Source organism: Macaca nemestrina, chromosome 5 (genome assembly GCF_043159975.1).
Source record: "Macaca nemestrina isolate mMacNem1 chromosome 5, mMacNem.hap1, whole genome shotgun sequence".
Lineage (NCBI taxonomy): Eukaryota > Metazoa > Chordata > Mammalia > Primates > Cercopithecidae > Macaca > Macaca nemestrina.
Window position 1 is genome coordinate 134959722 of NC_092129.1, and position 16828 is coordinate 134976549.

General features: G+C 40.9%; 1 protein-coding gene across 1 annotated transcript; it reads right to left on the reverse strand.

Moving 5' to 3' along the window:
* Positions 1–773: 773 nt before the first annotated feature.
* On the reverse strand, positions 774–16538 carry LOC105490910 (adhesion G protein-coupled receptor F4). The gene is made up of 9 exons (XM_011756886.3): positions 16322–16538; positions 15389–15443; positions 12792–12943; positions 11023–11274; positions 8443–9822; positions 5938–5979; positions 5399–5458; positions 4313–4369; positions 774–1568 (listed from the first exon to the last, which is right to left on the reverse strand). The coding sequence occupies exons 1-8, from the start codon at positions 16412–16414 to the stop codon at positions 4316–4318; spliced, it is 2088 nt and encodes a 695-aa protein (XP_011755188.2). The 5' UTR covers positions 16415–16538; the 3' UTR covers positions 774–1568; positions 4313–4315.
* Positions 16539–16828: the final 290 nt, after the last annotated feature.

A 16828-nucleotide genomic window follows, 5' to 3' on the forward strand; every position in this document is an offset into this window, starting at 1 on the left:
TCTTTTTTAATGGGTCTCTGACAAAGTTTTGCCATGTTTTATCTCCAATCCATTTTCCCCATAAGCTCTGTGGTTTTTATTGCCTATTTTGCATAGCAAGGTGATTTTTGAAATGCATATGTGGCCTTATTGCAGAACTGACTGCACCCAGTACTACATTTCTCTTACTATGTGCTACGAAGATGGAAAGCTTTGGAAAATATGGAAAAGAAAGAAGACTAAATGGTATTAGCATATGGAAATTATAGATTTGGCCTTGTTACAGTATCAAATAAATCTACTAAACCAAAGGCAATTATTTGGCTTGGAATTGCATAATGCTCAGGAATTTCTGGATTGAGAGAAATAAAAGTTGTTTTTATAGTGACAAGAATCAGAAAGGAAATGTGAATCAATAAATTAATGCTAAAGAACTTTTATACATCTAAAAGTTAAACTCATGTCTCTCCAATGAACATTTTATTTTCATTTCATGAGAGGAGAAAAATTTGCAATTGACTGACCCATGCACATACCCATCTTCAGTCCTGAATGCCTCACTATAAAGCCAAATTGGTGATAGAAATTTCATTGAGAATCCCTGAAAGACGCTAGTGTTCTTTGCTAAATATTTCCAGGTTCCCGCCCTGTGAACGCATGGCAGGATTGCATTCTCAGGCCTCCTATAGGTATGATCAATGCACTGAGGTGGACTGATAGCAGCACTAGTGCCCAAGAATGTGTGGTACCAATGGACAAGCCCATCTCAAATGAACTCACACATGAGCAAGTTGTGAAAGGTACATATATTCATTTTTACATCTAAAATAACAACCAGAATCTTCTTTATATATAGTATTTTTAAAAGACACACACACACACACACACACAAACACAAACACATGCAGGTAGACACAAACACACAAATAGTAATACCTACAAGAATTTTTTTTTTCCTGTTTCACAAATAAGGAAACTTGGATCCTAGAAGCTAAATTAGTTTACTCAAGGTCTAAAATACACTAAAAAAATTAGCATATGAAACAGTTCTCTTACTTTTCTTCTGTTCCCTATCTTTAGGAAACGTACCATGACTTAACTGTCTCCAAAGTAGACTCATTGTTCCTCCTGCCACCCCATGCTACCACTCACACCCCCAACCCTACTCCTAAAGTTGGATCTAACCCTCACTGTCGAAAGTACCCAAGATCCACGCAGAGTGATGGAGGACTGAGCTATGGAGCCACACAGCAGGCCTCAGAAGTGAAAGATAACCAAGCCCAGCAGGGCCCCACAGCCCCCAACTGGCCCAGGAGACCATAAAACGGCTAAGATTGACCAAGAAGCCAGCCTCTTGCAGGGCGCAGGTAGGTCAAAGGGTCCATAAATCACCCTCCTTAAAGCTCAGTCAGCAAATGATATCCTCAGTTTTTCTTCAGCAGACCAAGAGCTTTGGAGTCACTCCTGACAAGAAGAGAAAGTATTCCAAGGAAGCATGACCATTCCTCCTCACTCCAGCCTGCTTTCCATGTCCTCTTTCTCCCAATCTCCCCTCTTGGTCTCAGGACATCCATCAGAAATGGGGCAGCCTGGGAAATATGGTTGAAAAACAATTAATAGCAAGAACAACAGCTTGCATTGGGTTTTTAACGTGTTAGTTCATTTAATCCTGAAACTGTCTTGGGAGGCCTGTAGTATTATCAACTCTGCTTTACAGAAGATGAAATGAAGCACAGAGCCATTGAGTAATTTCCTCAAGGTCACACAGTAAAAAGGCGATGCTCTCAGCTGCAATTTTTGGTGCCTTTGCCTTCCCTGGGCTGCTCCTTCCGCCCTAAACTTGGTGCTGAGTGCCCTCCCTCCTCCTCTGCTGTTGGAACTTGGATTCTAGAATGCCTCTGCTGCTGTGAATTTACATTGTAAACCGTGTTGCTTCCCTCGGGGTATTTGCTCAACCAGTCTCATTTATTATTGTGGAGTGAAAAACTCTGTATCCTTTTAGTGATAAACCAACACTAAACAGGCATAAACAAATGCGTGGAAGACACTGGAGGAACCCAGCGCCTTCCTGGTGCCCCTGGAATCTAACAGCCTGCTTGTCCTGCCTTTGATATGAACAACAGAGGGTGCTGTGGAGCTGTGGCCTCCAACATAATGCCGTGGCCCTCTCTCCCCTGCCTCCCAGGATGGGGTCCCCCAATGAGAATCTATTCCCAAAGCTAAGTTCCCTGTTTCTCTACCTCTGCAGTCCTCCTTCCCTGACCCTGGGACCACCTGACAGACCTGTCTCAACCCTGTTTCTAAGAACAATTCTGACCTGCGTTCATTGGGATATGAGGAGGGTCCCCCAATGCTGGAAACCTCAATTCTCCTTGCAAGTCCAATTCTGACCTCTCAATCCGTTTCTCAGATTGAGAGGCTGAGATCAGGTCAGCCTTCAATCCTGTATTCTTGGTGAAGGTCTGGAACACTGCCTTCCCCTATGGTTCAGCCCTGCCCTGGACCACCACCACTCCTGGTGCTTACCAAATAACCCGAGTGTGCCTGGGGTTTTGCCCTGAACCCTGTGCATGGGGCCCCTCTCTCTGCTGATGGACCCCACTGGTGCTGCTACCCTCCACTCTAGACTTTGGAGGATGATCTAGTGTGAATTTCTTAGCCCCGTACTGTAATCTTTGTTGGGTCCTCAACACGGTCTACCACGATGCCAGCTGTGATTATAGAGCCCTTCTGATATCACGTGAGTCCAGAGCATAGGACCCAATACTGAGAAAATTCAATAGGCACAGAGCCACCTACAAGGGATATGCTCAAAGAATCCAGTCCTCAGCTCCTCGCCTACCTCTTATCACTTCCAAAATAGAGCAAGTTGATAGTTAGAGAATTACGTGATGAAGTCTTCATCATGGAGTATTGTAAGGGCATTCCACCTCCTTCCTGGACTTCCTTCTAATACTGGCAGACTCCTTTGTACATCCCCAACCCTAGTTAGTGTAGCTCCTGATCTTGCCTTCTCCTGTGTTTCTCCAACATGGACTACAGCCAACCAAGGATCCCCAACCAGCTGGAGATAAGGCCTTCACTACGCACTTCTTCCCTTGAAAGGCTGGACACAGTATCCCCCAAAGGCAGGGCCTCCTCCACCTGAGACAGTCTGATAAACCTAAAACAAGCGGTTGTTTAATTAGGACCTTAATAGAAAGGCCAGCTGTGTTTTTAATAGGTCATTTGAATTAGTGACTCTCTATTAGTGGCAAATTAAGAAACATAGCGATGTTTCATCCTGGAGGAAGCTGACAGACTAGGAAATGGGCAGCGAGCAGGAGGATCAACCTTTGTAAAGTTCTCCTATAAAATTCCAAATATGATGACAATTATTAAGGGTAACAGGCCTATGTTTTCCCCTCCCCATTTTCCCAGCACTCACACATGCCACTCCATGTATACGACAGAGCCCTCCTCCTCTCTCTCCCTCTCCCTGGGACTGTACCTCCCATACCAGCACAGCATACGGTTTGCAGGGTCTGTAACATGGATGTCTCTTAAAGGTTTTTCCAACTCAGAGTGTCTTTGGTTCCATGAGATTCAACCCCTTGTTTTGGCCCGTTGCTCAATATATGGACCATGACTCAGAAAAGTAAAGAAATATAAAAAGGATGTGGCTGCTGCCAAATGGTATTTTGTTTGAAAGTCTGAGACTCTTCTATAACAATGCAGAAAGGCCATGAAACCTCTCCAAGCAAAACCATTCCCAAGGTTGATCATCCCTGCCCACATTCCCCCAGTACCTCTCAGGCTTCTGGCTGCCATTTTTGTGACTTACTCTCCTGCTTCCTGGCTGCCTAATGTGTGTTCTCCCCCTGGTTTCACCTGTGTAGAAATATGTCTCAGGGGCTGGCTATGAGTAGGTAGCTAATTTGCCACAACCCCACCCACACCCGCTTAGGAATGATTCTGGATTCCACTTCATTAGGAAAGACAGACCTGTTGCTTTGTGATTCCAATCAATCAAGTGTTCTTTTTCAACAATGGGGCTATTATGAGTGTTACTACTCACTGACAAGATGGAATTAAAGTATGTGAGTACTGTAGACAGCAGGTGTGATGGGTTTGGTCATGTAAGCTGAGATGACATAGGTTTTAAAGAAAATGTACATATTTTCATTTATGTGCTAGACAATCAAGATGTTACCATTCTCTGAAAAATATGTCCCCCTGTTCCCCTCCTACCTCATTCCGGCATCACATAGCAGGCAATAGTGTGGTCACAAGGGGCACTGGTGGATTGATACAAATTGCAGGTGAAATTTCTCTTTGTATTTTTAATACTCACATTTCATCCTTGACGATTCATTAATTTAGATCCATTGGTTGGGCTTAATGATGCATTCTAAGTGGGGGAAAAATAACAGTGGTGGTAATGAGTAATGATATTGACTAAATGTATATCCCTCTCTAGAGATAAACATGTGAAAATGAATACATGAAAAGGAGTACCCACATTGATATAGCTACACAAAACTAAATTATCATATTTCACTGAATCGAAGTGTAAGCTACATCATTATTTTTATGTTCTGCTAAAAAACAAAGGGAAACAAAACTTTCCAATTAAACTCTGACATGCCATTGAATATAAGATACATTCCAATTTCAGACACATTAAAAGATGAAGAAAATGCCTATCTTAGAATAGATAATCTATGATACTAAAAATCACACTCAATGCTATCTAACTATAAATGGTAGTTATCAATGTATCCAAAAAGTTTTTGTTTTTAAGGAAGAGGCTCCTAATGTGAATCTGTAGGTTAAACAAATAACTTCTAATTAATTAAGTAGTATCAGCAGTTTTACTTGGTGCTTTAAGAGACTGATAGCCAGGCTCAAAGTCTCCAAGATCTGTAAATACACAGATACTCCAATCCAAGAGAGTATGGTTTACTCAAAAGAGTCTCGAGGAGAATGGAAAGAGATTTCAATGCCAATTGTTCCCTGTTGTGATTCTGCTACTGATTAGCTGGGTGGCCCTGTGCCCATCCCATAAGCATTCTGGGCTTTGACTTCCATACCTGTAAAATGAATGAGTTGGACTAGAATCTCATTTCTAACTCATTTGTCATTTCACAGCTCTCACATTTTATGAATCTATGATCCTGAGTTCATGTGGTCCCATCTTGATGGGTTCAAATGTCAAGCTGAAATACATCCAACATGAAACATTCTCTTGAAGGGTATATTCCGCTGACCTTCAGTTTTAGCAGAATACTCCAAATTTATCGAATGAAGAAATGAATGAATTATGCTCTATTGATCCTCTTCGACCGCAGATCCTGAGTACTGAGCTATGGTATTTGTCTCTGCATAACTGGTGAGGACACGGACCCTCCAGGGCTGAGACTAAAAGGGGAAGGCTTACCTCAGCTGCCCTTGATTTCCCCTTCAATGAAGACATCCTCATCCTCAAAGCATCTCTTATCTAAAGAAGCAATGACAGTAAGAAGTACCTCACGGATATTGGAAGAAACAACAGAATCACCAGGGCTCAGATGCCTGTCCTGAAACTTTAAGACCAGTAACCCTGGCAGAAGCAATATCAGACGACTTAGCATAGTGACTGGCAAGTAACAAGATTTGGATAAAAGCTAGCATGTAGTTTTAATTAGATTTCGGATTTGGTATTAACATTAAAATTGTGATTATGATTTTCATTTTTTTCACCAGGAATACTCCTCCTGTTGACTTGATAAAGAGCCTTCTGTTGACTTGATAAAGAGCAATAAATGACAGAATATTGGTTTGGTTTTGTTTTGTTTTTCCTTTTCACAGCTGATTCCTCAAACCATCCTCACAAACTCAATTCCCCTGGACTATGCTCTCCAATCAAAACTGCTTCATCCTCCTGCTTCCCCCAGCCACATGAAAATCATTGATAAGGAGGAAGCAAATTCAAATTACCTTGTGATCCATAATGGTTCCAAACAGCAGGATGAAAAAACCCTGTGGCAAAATTCAACAGACTCATGAGGGATGGTTTTTCAAAAAATATCTCAGCTGTTATTTTCATACCACTCTTCTAGATACCTCCTAGGGCAGTTATTGGACATTAGAAACTTCAGTTTCCACTAATGCAGATAATAATGCACTGATGGGTGTTCCTTTGAGTCTGCCCCCACCCTTGGAAGAGGATCATCGCCTGCACAGGAATATGCAGGAGGGTTATTGATATTTATTGAATGACTGTAGATGTAGGACAGTTTTCAGCCTTATGCAGTTATGTTACTTTCTTCCCAAATATAGAGGTAGCTGTTTCTACTCATGATGACAGTAACGTGTGACAGAAACTTGTAATTCAAAATCACAATCATGGAAGGTGTCTTAAGAAAACGAAACTTATATTCTAGTCTACTTTGAGCTGGAATTAAAAGTCAGTAAATAGACAGCCAAGGCCTCTAAGCTGGTGGGAAAAAAAAAAAAAAAAACATTTCTACATAAAAGTAAGAGAATGCTACAGAGATTTATAAGGCTAGGGTCTTTTCACAATCAATCTAAGGAGAGTTCATGGCGAAGAAACACTCATCAGATTAAAATTTTAGATGTTAAGTCACAGGGAGAGCTTATTGAGAAAAGAGAAATGTATATAACTAGAAACATTTGAGTATTTTTCTGTCAAGAAGAGAGAAACACAAATGAACTGAAAAAGAAATACATAGCAAAATTTCCTGGGGTTTAATTAAGTTGCAAAGTAAGGAAGGATGAGATCATTACTCACCAGAGTAACTTCAAGAGTGGGGAAATTTATCAAAAGTCCCAGAGTCTTTGATTTAAAAAAAAAAAAAAATCCCTCATGTCAAAGATTTCACTGTAAAGCAATGCAACAGAAAGAGTAGAATAAGTGTGCTCCTTAGTTATTATAGAATTATGAGTAAGATATATAACTGATCTGAGTTGGTATTTCTTTAAAGGCTGCTTTCTATTTTGTATCATGCTTTTAAACAGAATAATACTGACATGTTAATAGGAATACTTTACTGTTTAATTAGTTATATTATTTAAAACAGTAGTGGGGGCCGGGCGTGGTGGCTCACGCCTGTAATCCCAGCACTTTGGGAGGCCGAGGTGGGCGGATCACAAGGTCAGGAGATCGAGACCATGGTGAAACCCCGTCTCTACTAAAAATAGAAAAAATTAGCCGGGCGCAGGGGCGGGCGCCTGTAGTCCCAGCTACTCGGGAGGCTGAGGCAGGAGAATGGCGTGAACCCGGGAGGCGGAGCTTGCAGTGAGCCGAGATCGCGCCACTGCACTCCAGCCTGGGCGACACTCCGTCTCAAAAAAAATAAATAAATAAATAAAATAAAAAATAAAACAGTAGTGGGGAAAAATTGTACTGAGAAGAATCAAATAGTAAACATTTTAGGCTTTCCAGGCCATACGGTCTTTGCTGTGACTACTCAAGTTTGCTGTTGTAACTTAAAAGCAGTCAAAGGAAAACTGTAAACAAACGAGCATGACTGGCTACCAGTAAAACCCTATTTACAAAAACAGCCTGCAGGCCACAGTTTGCCAACTTCTGATTAAAAGCATAATCAAGAAAATTGACTCATCAAATTTTCTATTACTTGTGGGTATGAAAAGCAGTCTGGTCAATGATAGCCTCCCAAAAGTGTAAGCTTAGTAGCCAAGAGACAGTAAAACAACTTTGAGAGGAACAATCTTGCCAAACCCAGTATGTTGGAGCAGGAAAAGACAATAGAGATCATTCTAGATGCCTATCTTTATTTTACAGATGAGAAAGTTGAAGCCCAGAGAAAAGTGTCATTCCCAAGATCAGGTAACATATGGCAAGATCTGTTTCTATAAACAGATAGCTGTTAGCTGGGTGGCCCTGTGCCCATCCCATAAGTATTCTGGGCTTTGATTCCATACCTGTAAAATGAATGGGTTGGACTAGAATCTCATTTCTAACTCATTTCTCATTTCACAGCTCTCACATTTTACAAATGTGACTAGCAGGGAAGGGGTATGAGAACTCCTGACTGGCTAACACCCAAAGTGAGTGGCAAGGCCCATCTTTTCATAATATAGAAAGTGGCTGTTATTTCACTGAATTCCCAAACCACTGGAGAAAGGATTAAAAATGTACCTGTTTTCAGGCATAACATGTAGCTTCACATATCCTTGACCAAACAATAGTCCTCTATAAGTGAAAGCTGGCTTCTTCTAAGATTGAAACTTTAGTAGGGATACAGGTGGATCAGTGAGGAAAGAAGGAAGGAGATTTCCACCCAACCACCCTGGTCAGCTAAATTCAATTTAAGAATCAACAGTTAGAGATGCCATAGCCAAATAATCCTAAGATATAAAAGGAAGTGGAGAGGACCTTTTGTGTTCTATAATTTCAGATCAGAGTCATTTTTTGTGGTGTAGCCAGAGTAACACAGAAGTCTCTCTCTTGGAACTTACCTGGAAAGCATTGAGCAAGGCAAAAATTATATGGAATGTCAAGGAAGTGCCTTCTATGAGAGTGGCTATTCCAAAACCCCAGGTCAGTCCCAGCAGTGGGGTGAGGATGGCAACATTTTTGCTGATCCTCATAATTATGGCCACATCCTGAGACTTGGAACTGCCAATAGAGGGCCTCTGAGTGTTGATGGCAACAACCAAAACCACAATGAGATTCACAGCCACAATGACCAATGCCGGGATGGCAAATGCTAAAAGGGCTTTGGTATTGTCCCAGTTAAGCCAACAGGCCTCGAGTCTCATGTAGCCTTTCTTTGGCTCTGTGATAGCAACTGTGGTGACAGCAATAATCAATGGGCACCCATAGCCAATGGCAAAGCCAATGACCATCATTCGGGACTTCATCATCCTACGGAAAATGACCAATATTCCATAAATGATAAGCAGTGCTTTGAAGAGCATCCAGAAAAACAGAGAGAGGTAGAAAAAGTGGCTGAAAAATGTCACTGCAACACACACGTTGGAGTCCTGGGCCTTAGGGTTAAAGTTAGAGCCTATGATAAACCACACATTGGCAGTCAGAAGGGACACTGCTATATTCACGATGCACACGTGACGCATGTATGATATCTCCGTCACCACCACCCGGGACCACACCGTGGCTTCAATGATCAGGCAAAGAACCAAGCTTAGGATTGAGACGCTGAGCCCAATGCAGGTGATGTAGTCCAGAACTTTGTCAGTCATTGATTTGGGGGACATTAGAATGGAAAAAGACATCACTGTACTGGTGTAGTTACAGCGGCATTTCACTTCGTTCTTGATATCCGATATCATTTGGCATGCTTTCTCATCCCATCTCCTTTTCTTGGAGTGCCAGCCAACACACTGGGCTCTGGCATTGCGGCTTTTATTGATCTTTTCGAAGGTGAGTACGATTTCTTGCAACTTTTCTGGTAAAACCACTGATAGGACCAGACCATTTACCGGTCTGGGAAGACTCACATTTTGCAAGTGGGCTTCTCTCAGGATAGCTCCCAAGGTTGGGAAAGCTATGCTAATGGCTCGGGATGCATTTGGCCACAGCTTCCTTAGCTCTTGCCTGGGAATCTGTACCATTCCTAAGATATCTTCTGTAGTATTGTTTGTGCTCATGGAGAAATTGAGGCTCTTCTCTGAGGTATTATGGTTGATGTGAAACCCTTTTGTCTGAATGAAGAGTTCATTCACAATGTTCTCAGATTTATTGTGGATGTGGAGGTGCCTGGCAAACAAATTCACTGACTGCAACAAATCCGAGCTGGCATTTTTGTTGGGAATGAAAGCCCAATTTGAAATGGCTGCCGTGTCCAGGATGTGGTTGGCCACTTCACTATAGCTCTGCAATGGAGAAAGGTGAACATTATACTAAGGATTTACACAATGTTGTATAAAGTTGATTTCTAAAACCTGAAATTTCTAAAGATCAAGTTACCCAATCTTATTTGGCATATTTCTCTTCAAATTCCCTATGTATTAGAATCCCACATTAGTAAGGTCACACAGAGGGAAGAAAAGTAAAATAACGCAAAAAAAAAAAAAAAAATCACAGCTAAAGTTTACCTGCTTTATTATTGCACCCAGGGCAGCATTTCCAGACTGCAGTGTGTGTAGAACTCAAGTTTCCCATTAGATTTTAATGATTGTTTAATGGAGGAGAGTGGAGGTATGTTCTCTGGTCATTCAACCTTGACAAAGACTGCACACCCTGTCCCTATCTCCCCCTGCCTTACAAAGAATTCCAAAGTTCATTAGGACATTAAAGGCTCTGAAAAGTTGTGCCATACAGAAACCTGCCTAACTTTGTTTAACCTAGAATTTCCTACAACTGATGTGCTACAGATCTCCCTTTTAAAAACGGAATCTCCATTAACATTTCTCAGAATGGTTATGTTCTACAGCAGTGGTCCTCAACCTTTTTGACACCAGGGACTAGCTTCATGAAAGACAATTTTTCCATGGACTCTGGGCAGCGGAGGTGGGGATGGTTTCAGGATGAAGCTGTTCCACCTTAGATCATCAGGCATTAGATTTTCCTAAGGAGCACACAACCTACCTCCATCTCATAGGCAGCTCACAATAGGGTCCGTGCTTCTATGAGAATCTAATGCTGCAGCTGATCCAACAGGAGGCCGAGCTCAGGCGGTAATGTTCGCTCACCCTCCGCTCACCTCCTGCTGTGCAGCCCAGATCCTAAGAGGCCACAGCCAGGTACCAATCCACTGCTCGGCTGTCAGGGACCCCCATTCTAAAGAATATAGTTTTAGAAAGGTACATTCCATCTTGCTCACTGCCATCACTACACTATGTGACATTTTCTTGAAAATGTGAAGTGTGTACAAAGATAGGTATTCAAAATGTTTTAACTTCTTGAAAACTTCCATAAACTAGAATGAATCAATATCCCAAACCGAAGTGAAATGCCTGCTGTTGCTGTGATGGTTGCTGTCACTGTAGTGTTTGCCCTGGAAAGTACATTTGAAACTATTCAAATGAAAATTTTAAGAGAAACATCATTTTTAAATTATTAACAAAGAATACCTTCATTTTCTCTCGAGTAACATCATCAGACAAGTCTGTAGAAATATTTTTTAATAACTCCACTATAAATGCAATATTTCCAGATGTCGTTTCTGATGATTTCACAACATCAATGATGCAGGCATAATCAAGGGGGCAGTTCTTACGGATTCCTTGAGCTACATTCTCAATGGTCTCAGGAGCCCGAAAGTCTAGAATGTGCAGGGGTATAGATGCTGCTGCTACAGAAAGGCGAGATGCACCAGTTGAGTCCTGTTTAAAACAAATGTAGTGTCATTCAAAAATGATTAAGTACCTACCATGTGTCAGACTAAAGGAGCTAAAACACAAACAATCTACATGGCGAAGGCAGATGAAGAAGCAGAATCCTAAAAAGTGGATTTGATGCAGAGCGGGGTGGAGAGGATACAGTGGGGTCAGAAAGAGGCAGAGGATTTCGCTCGAATTAGCAGGGACCAGGATATTGACCTTTACTATTGGAATTTGCTTTCAGGACATTGATTTTTAACTCACGCATTATAACAAGATAATTTTCTACAGAGAAGGGAAAGAAGAGCCACATGGAATTTCATGGGGGAATGGATTTGGGAGGTTGGCAGGTCAAACACAGAACGCTAAGGAATTACAATTTTGGACTTTAGAGTTTACTAGTTAGAAGAGGTGATTTGCTCGTTTTCTGATTTTTTTTACCTAGACTCACTCAGAATGTGACTTTGAATAAGGAAAAGCAATGATTTATTTCCTTTCATTCACTTTTGAGTGTGACCATAGTTGCAAGGACTTCTATGTGATTACCTAGGCTAAGTGACAGAGAAGCCACCTGCAATCCCCTTGTAAAACCACTGTTAAAATTTTAGAAAATGCAGAGATCCATGAGCTTCCATGGGATTGCAGGGGAGGTAGAAGATAACAGTTGCTACATGGAATGATACAAAAGAGATTTTAACTTTAACTGGATGTGTATGCATTCAATTTCTGTTCCTCTAGATAGAGCACACATCTCTCCTTTCTTTTGGTCAAGAGATTGAAAGTATTAAAAAGAGATATCAAGGCCTGGCACAGTGGCTCATGCCTGTAATCTCAGCACTTTGGGAGTCCCAGGAGGGCAGATCACGAGATCAAGAGACCGAGACCATCCTGGCCAACATGGTAAATTCCCATCTCTACTAAAAATACAAAAATTAGCTGGATGTGGTGGCAGGTGCCTGTAGTCCCAGCTCCTCGGGAGGCTGAGGCAGGAGAATCGCTTGAACCCAGGAGGCGGAGGCTGCAGTGAGCTAAGATTGCACCACTGCACTCCAGCCTGGAGGCAGAGCAAGACTCCATTTCAAAAACAAAAAAAGAGATATCAAAATAAATTTGATTCTAGACACATTTAGTTGATTAACTGATTATCACAAGAGGCATACAAACCCACCATTAGAGCTAAAACGTAACCTCTAAGCAATCATATGCACCATAGTGTAAATGAGTTTCATATCTTTGTTTTTTGTTGTTGTTGTTTTTTGTTTTTTGTTTTTTTTAAGAGAAGTTTCTTAGTGGTAGAAAGAGAGAGCATGTGGAGAGGAGGGAGAGTACCTGAGAGTTTGGGTAAGGAAAGAAGGTCAAGAAACAAATGTAACCCACTCTGTAGATTTTTCTAAATTTAACCCACTCGGTAGGTTTTGCAGATCTGAGACTTTTTGTCATGCCGAACAGATCACACTAAAAATGCCTCACTTTCTCCTGGGGGATTGACTTCTGTCACCAATAATTTTTGAATGCATTACCTTAAAGAGTTTTTCCACAGAAAGACTTGTACATGTTTCGGTTGATTTTTGCCACTTTTTTTGATTACATGTAAATCCTATTTCTCCACGAAAGTCCTTAGCACAGGGCCGGCTGCAGTTGGAAGAAGAGATACAAGGTCCATGGCATTTCTCTAGAGAAAAAAAAAAAGAGAGAGAGAGACAGGAGCCCAGTTAGGATTTCCATACTCTGACACGTGCATCAAATTCATTCTGGAGATTTTTGGATTGCTTCCTGGAGGAAGTGACGTTGAACTGGGCCCACGGCAATGAGTAAGAGCTGCCAGGTAGATTGTGAAGCTGGTGTCCAGGCAGAGTGAACAGTAGGTGGAAAGGGGAATTTCACGTCATTCAGAAAGACTAGTCCAGAGCACCTGAAGGGGGAGTGGCAAGAGATGAGGGTGGGAAAGAAAGCAGAGGTTAACTCACGCAGGGCCTTGAATGCTGTGCTAATGTGGGAGTTACCAGAAGACATGATTGGACTTGTTTTTGAAAGATAATTGATAAGATAGAGCAGGAGTCCATAAACTTTTATGTCAAGGAACACGTGAATGGTGTTTCCAGATAAAATATGGGAATCCCAGTTAAATGTCAATTTTATTTTCACACACAGTTGATTCTCATTATCCACAGGAGTTACATTCTATAAAGACACCATGAACACTAAGTGTTCTGAACAATCGCTCCTAGGGTAATATAAGGGTAGGGTCCTACAAGCTTCTGCTTACAGCATTTTCATCAACTAATCAATATATGACCTCTTTAATGTATGGTTCTATATAAAGATACCTTATTTAATATATATTGTTGATTCATTAGCATTAACCTCATGGCCAATAGCACTGTAACTCATGCCTGAACAAAGCTTATCTAACATATGCATTTTCTCCATAAGATACATTCCAGCCTTTTCTGGCTTAGGAATGCTAGGCAGCGCTTCAGCAGTATGTTTGGGGGCTATTTTAAACAGCAAAATCACCAACAAAAAGCACAAAAATGCAAAAACAAAACTGTGATGCTGCACAGACTAGGAAAGAACAGTTGTTTATAGTAGGAGAGCTAGAACAAGAAGGTAAAACATCACCTTGTCCAGCTCCTGCTGAAAACATATGTACTGGACAACTCAATTTTTTGCTGCTTTCTACATGTCTGTGAATGACCACAAAAGCACTGTGAGTATTGATTTAGGGATTACAGATAAATTTCAGCATTAGGCAAATTTGCAAATATAGAATCTGCAAATAATAAATGACTGTAAATGCTCAGATAAACAACAAATAAGTTTTCAGTGTCTGTATGATCCATGCGCTATTATTCATTGTTTATCTGAAATTCAAATTTAATCAGGCATTCTCTATTTTTATTTGCTAAATATGGTAACTCTAGCCAGAGAGTAAATATTTTCAGCTTTGCAGGCCATATGGGTCTTAGTCACAACTACTCAACCCTGCCTTTGTAGTGTGACAGCAGCCAAAATATGTAAATGAATGGGTATGGCTATGTTCCGATAAAACTTTATTTGCCAAAACTAGTGGCAGGCCAAATTTTGCCCATGGGTCACAGTGAAGGCGCTTTGGATAGGAAGAGTGAGCCTGTTGAAATATTCTCAGGAGAATTGCCTTAAGATAGCAGCTGGGGAATGGAAAGTAAATGATGCTGAGAGCCATTAGGGTGTTCAAATCAATAAAATGAGGTGACCAGTTACCTGCGAGTCACCTTTTGTGGCTTGGACAGCTCTGTGATGACTGCATTCACTGGGAAAGGAAACAAACTTTGCCAAACCTTATATGCAAAATTTGCATCAAACCTTGCCTGCAAAATTTGCATCAGTTTTTGCAAGTTCATTAACCAGAGTAGTTCTCAGTTTCTTCTTCCATATAGATTTAATATGATGCCATAATGTTGTTATAAATATGGAATGAGACAGCATCTTGTACAACACTTAGATCCAAGTTGTCTTAAATGCCCTGTAAATGTTAGCTACCTTTCTCTCTGCTTCCCTTTCTCACCCACAAATAAGGATGTATTTGCCACCTAGCCATGATTGTGCAGAATCCAGTTACTCCCCACTATGTGAGTGAGAACCACAGGATTTCACTGAAGTACTATTAGTGATTACCCCCTTAGTTTATGTCTCACTTCTTGAGAGTGACCAGTCTCATCACCCATGATGTCCATCTTACAGTGCTTTAATAGACTTCTCAGCACCAGAGTGTTGCATACATTTAAGCACCCTGAAAATCTCTTTGAACGAAGGAAGGAATAATCTTGTCCTCTTTCCTTTTCTGCCTCCTGTTAACTCATTACTTTGAACAGATTTCTCTTTGGGATTTGGAGATGTGCACTTCTCTACTATTCTACAGCATATGTGAATATTTGATAACTCCCTTCATTGACTGTGCCACTGGTAATGGTATAAATGTAAGAAAATCTATGAATACTGGTAAGCATAGAGAACTTACTGGAGATTGCTATTCAGTTGGAAAGCCTGTGATCTGGGGACAAGTTTGCAACACCAGTGCCCTTCCTTTATTCTTCCCTGTCTTCAAATGGATGAAGACTGTTCTATAGTCACATACCTTGGATCCTTCCAGTCTTGGGTTTCCCTTCAGGGCTTTGAAGTTTATCTCCAGCCTGAAAAATATAAATTCCCAAAGATCCTCTTTACTGTGGGGCTCTGCTCCCTCATCTCAGCTGAGAGGCTCCATGTGAATATGAAAAGAAAATGCGTTCAGGACTAGAAAGAAAACTGCAGCAGATCCACGTGCTGGTATTGTGGGAACTTGCTGAAGGAAACGTGGGTGAGAGCACAGGGAGAATGCACTGCCCTCCGATGAGGGATAGAATCTTGACGGTGGTCACTTGGCCTTTCTAGGTGAAGTTAGTAAAGATGCTACATCTTTCAAGAAGTTTAAGCATCCAGGGAGAACAGAACACAGATGAGAATTAAACGACTAATCTGTTCTCTGCCTGTGTTAACTGTAAGGATGAAATGAAGTTAATGTGGTCCACCAGACACTGTAGATCCTTAGAAGACAGAAATTAACAGATACTAGGAATAATCACTAGATCACAATAATAGAATCACAAATCTCTTATATCCATAAAGAACTATAAATAGTATCTTTAAAAATTTCATCTTATAGATAAGGAAATTGGGACTCAGAAAAGTGAAACAACTTATGCAACTACTGGGGAGCAAAATTAAGATCTGACTCTCCATTGCTCAACTGCCAGGCGAGTACTTTCCTCTCTCAGCAGCAGTCTATCTGCATTCTATCTACATTTCCCATTGCAAAGTGATTATTCTACTGTACTTTCCCTCTCCAGGCAAGTCCCTGCCACCTCTCAGCTTTTCTTTGTTCTCTTCTTTAGAAAGTTATTATCAGCAAGAGTAAAGTTGTAACCATTTGAAAATGTATTTAAAATGATATCTTATTTATCAGAAGTCTTGCCATCGAGGGCAACTGAGAGATTTCTCTTTGGATCACATAGGAATAGTTCAAACTTACTTTTAGGTGAATCTTGGATCTATAGTGGGAACATTCTGTGGACAGAAAGAACATTAAGCAGCAAATCATGGTTGCCTGGGACTTCATTTTCATACATGAGGATCTTTACCTGCAATAGAGAAAGAAGGCATACCCACCTGAAGGTGATACCTTCATGCAACTAACAATACTTATCAGGCTAACCAACTCCTTAGTGAACCCACCGGATATTCTGAGATAGTCACACCAAAGCAGCCGGCCCCGGAAAAGCACACCAATATCTATTTTCAAGCCAGCTAAAATGTATGAAAGAAAATAATTTCTCTCAACTGTTAACTTTTCTACAGAAGAAGAGAGAATGATGGAAGAACCAGGAAGGATGTAGTTTCACCAAAGCATCATTCCTTATTATTTAATTGACAAGTTTATATAATAGTCATATTTATCAAGAATATCTATTTGCCAATAACTGTTCTAAGCACTGTCTTTTATAAACTCATTTAATCCTATGATGTCAGATGCTATTAC

Coding starts and splice junctions, on each gene's coding strand:
- LOC105490910 (XM_011756886.3), bottom strand. CDS start 16,414: ATGAAAATGAAGTCCCAGGCAACCATGATTTGCTGCTTAATGTTCTTT. Junction 5,980..8,442: donor CCTTGCTCAATGCTTTCCAG/GTAAGTTCCAAG, acceptor ATTTTGCCACAG/GGTTTTTTCATCCTGCTGTT. Junction 5,459..5,937: donor GAACCATTATGGATCACAAG/GTAATTTGAATT, acceptor TTGCTTCTTTAG/ATAAGAGATGCTTTGAGGAT.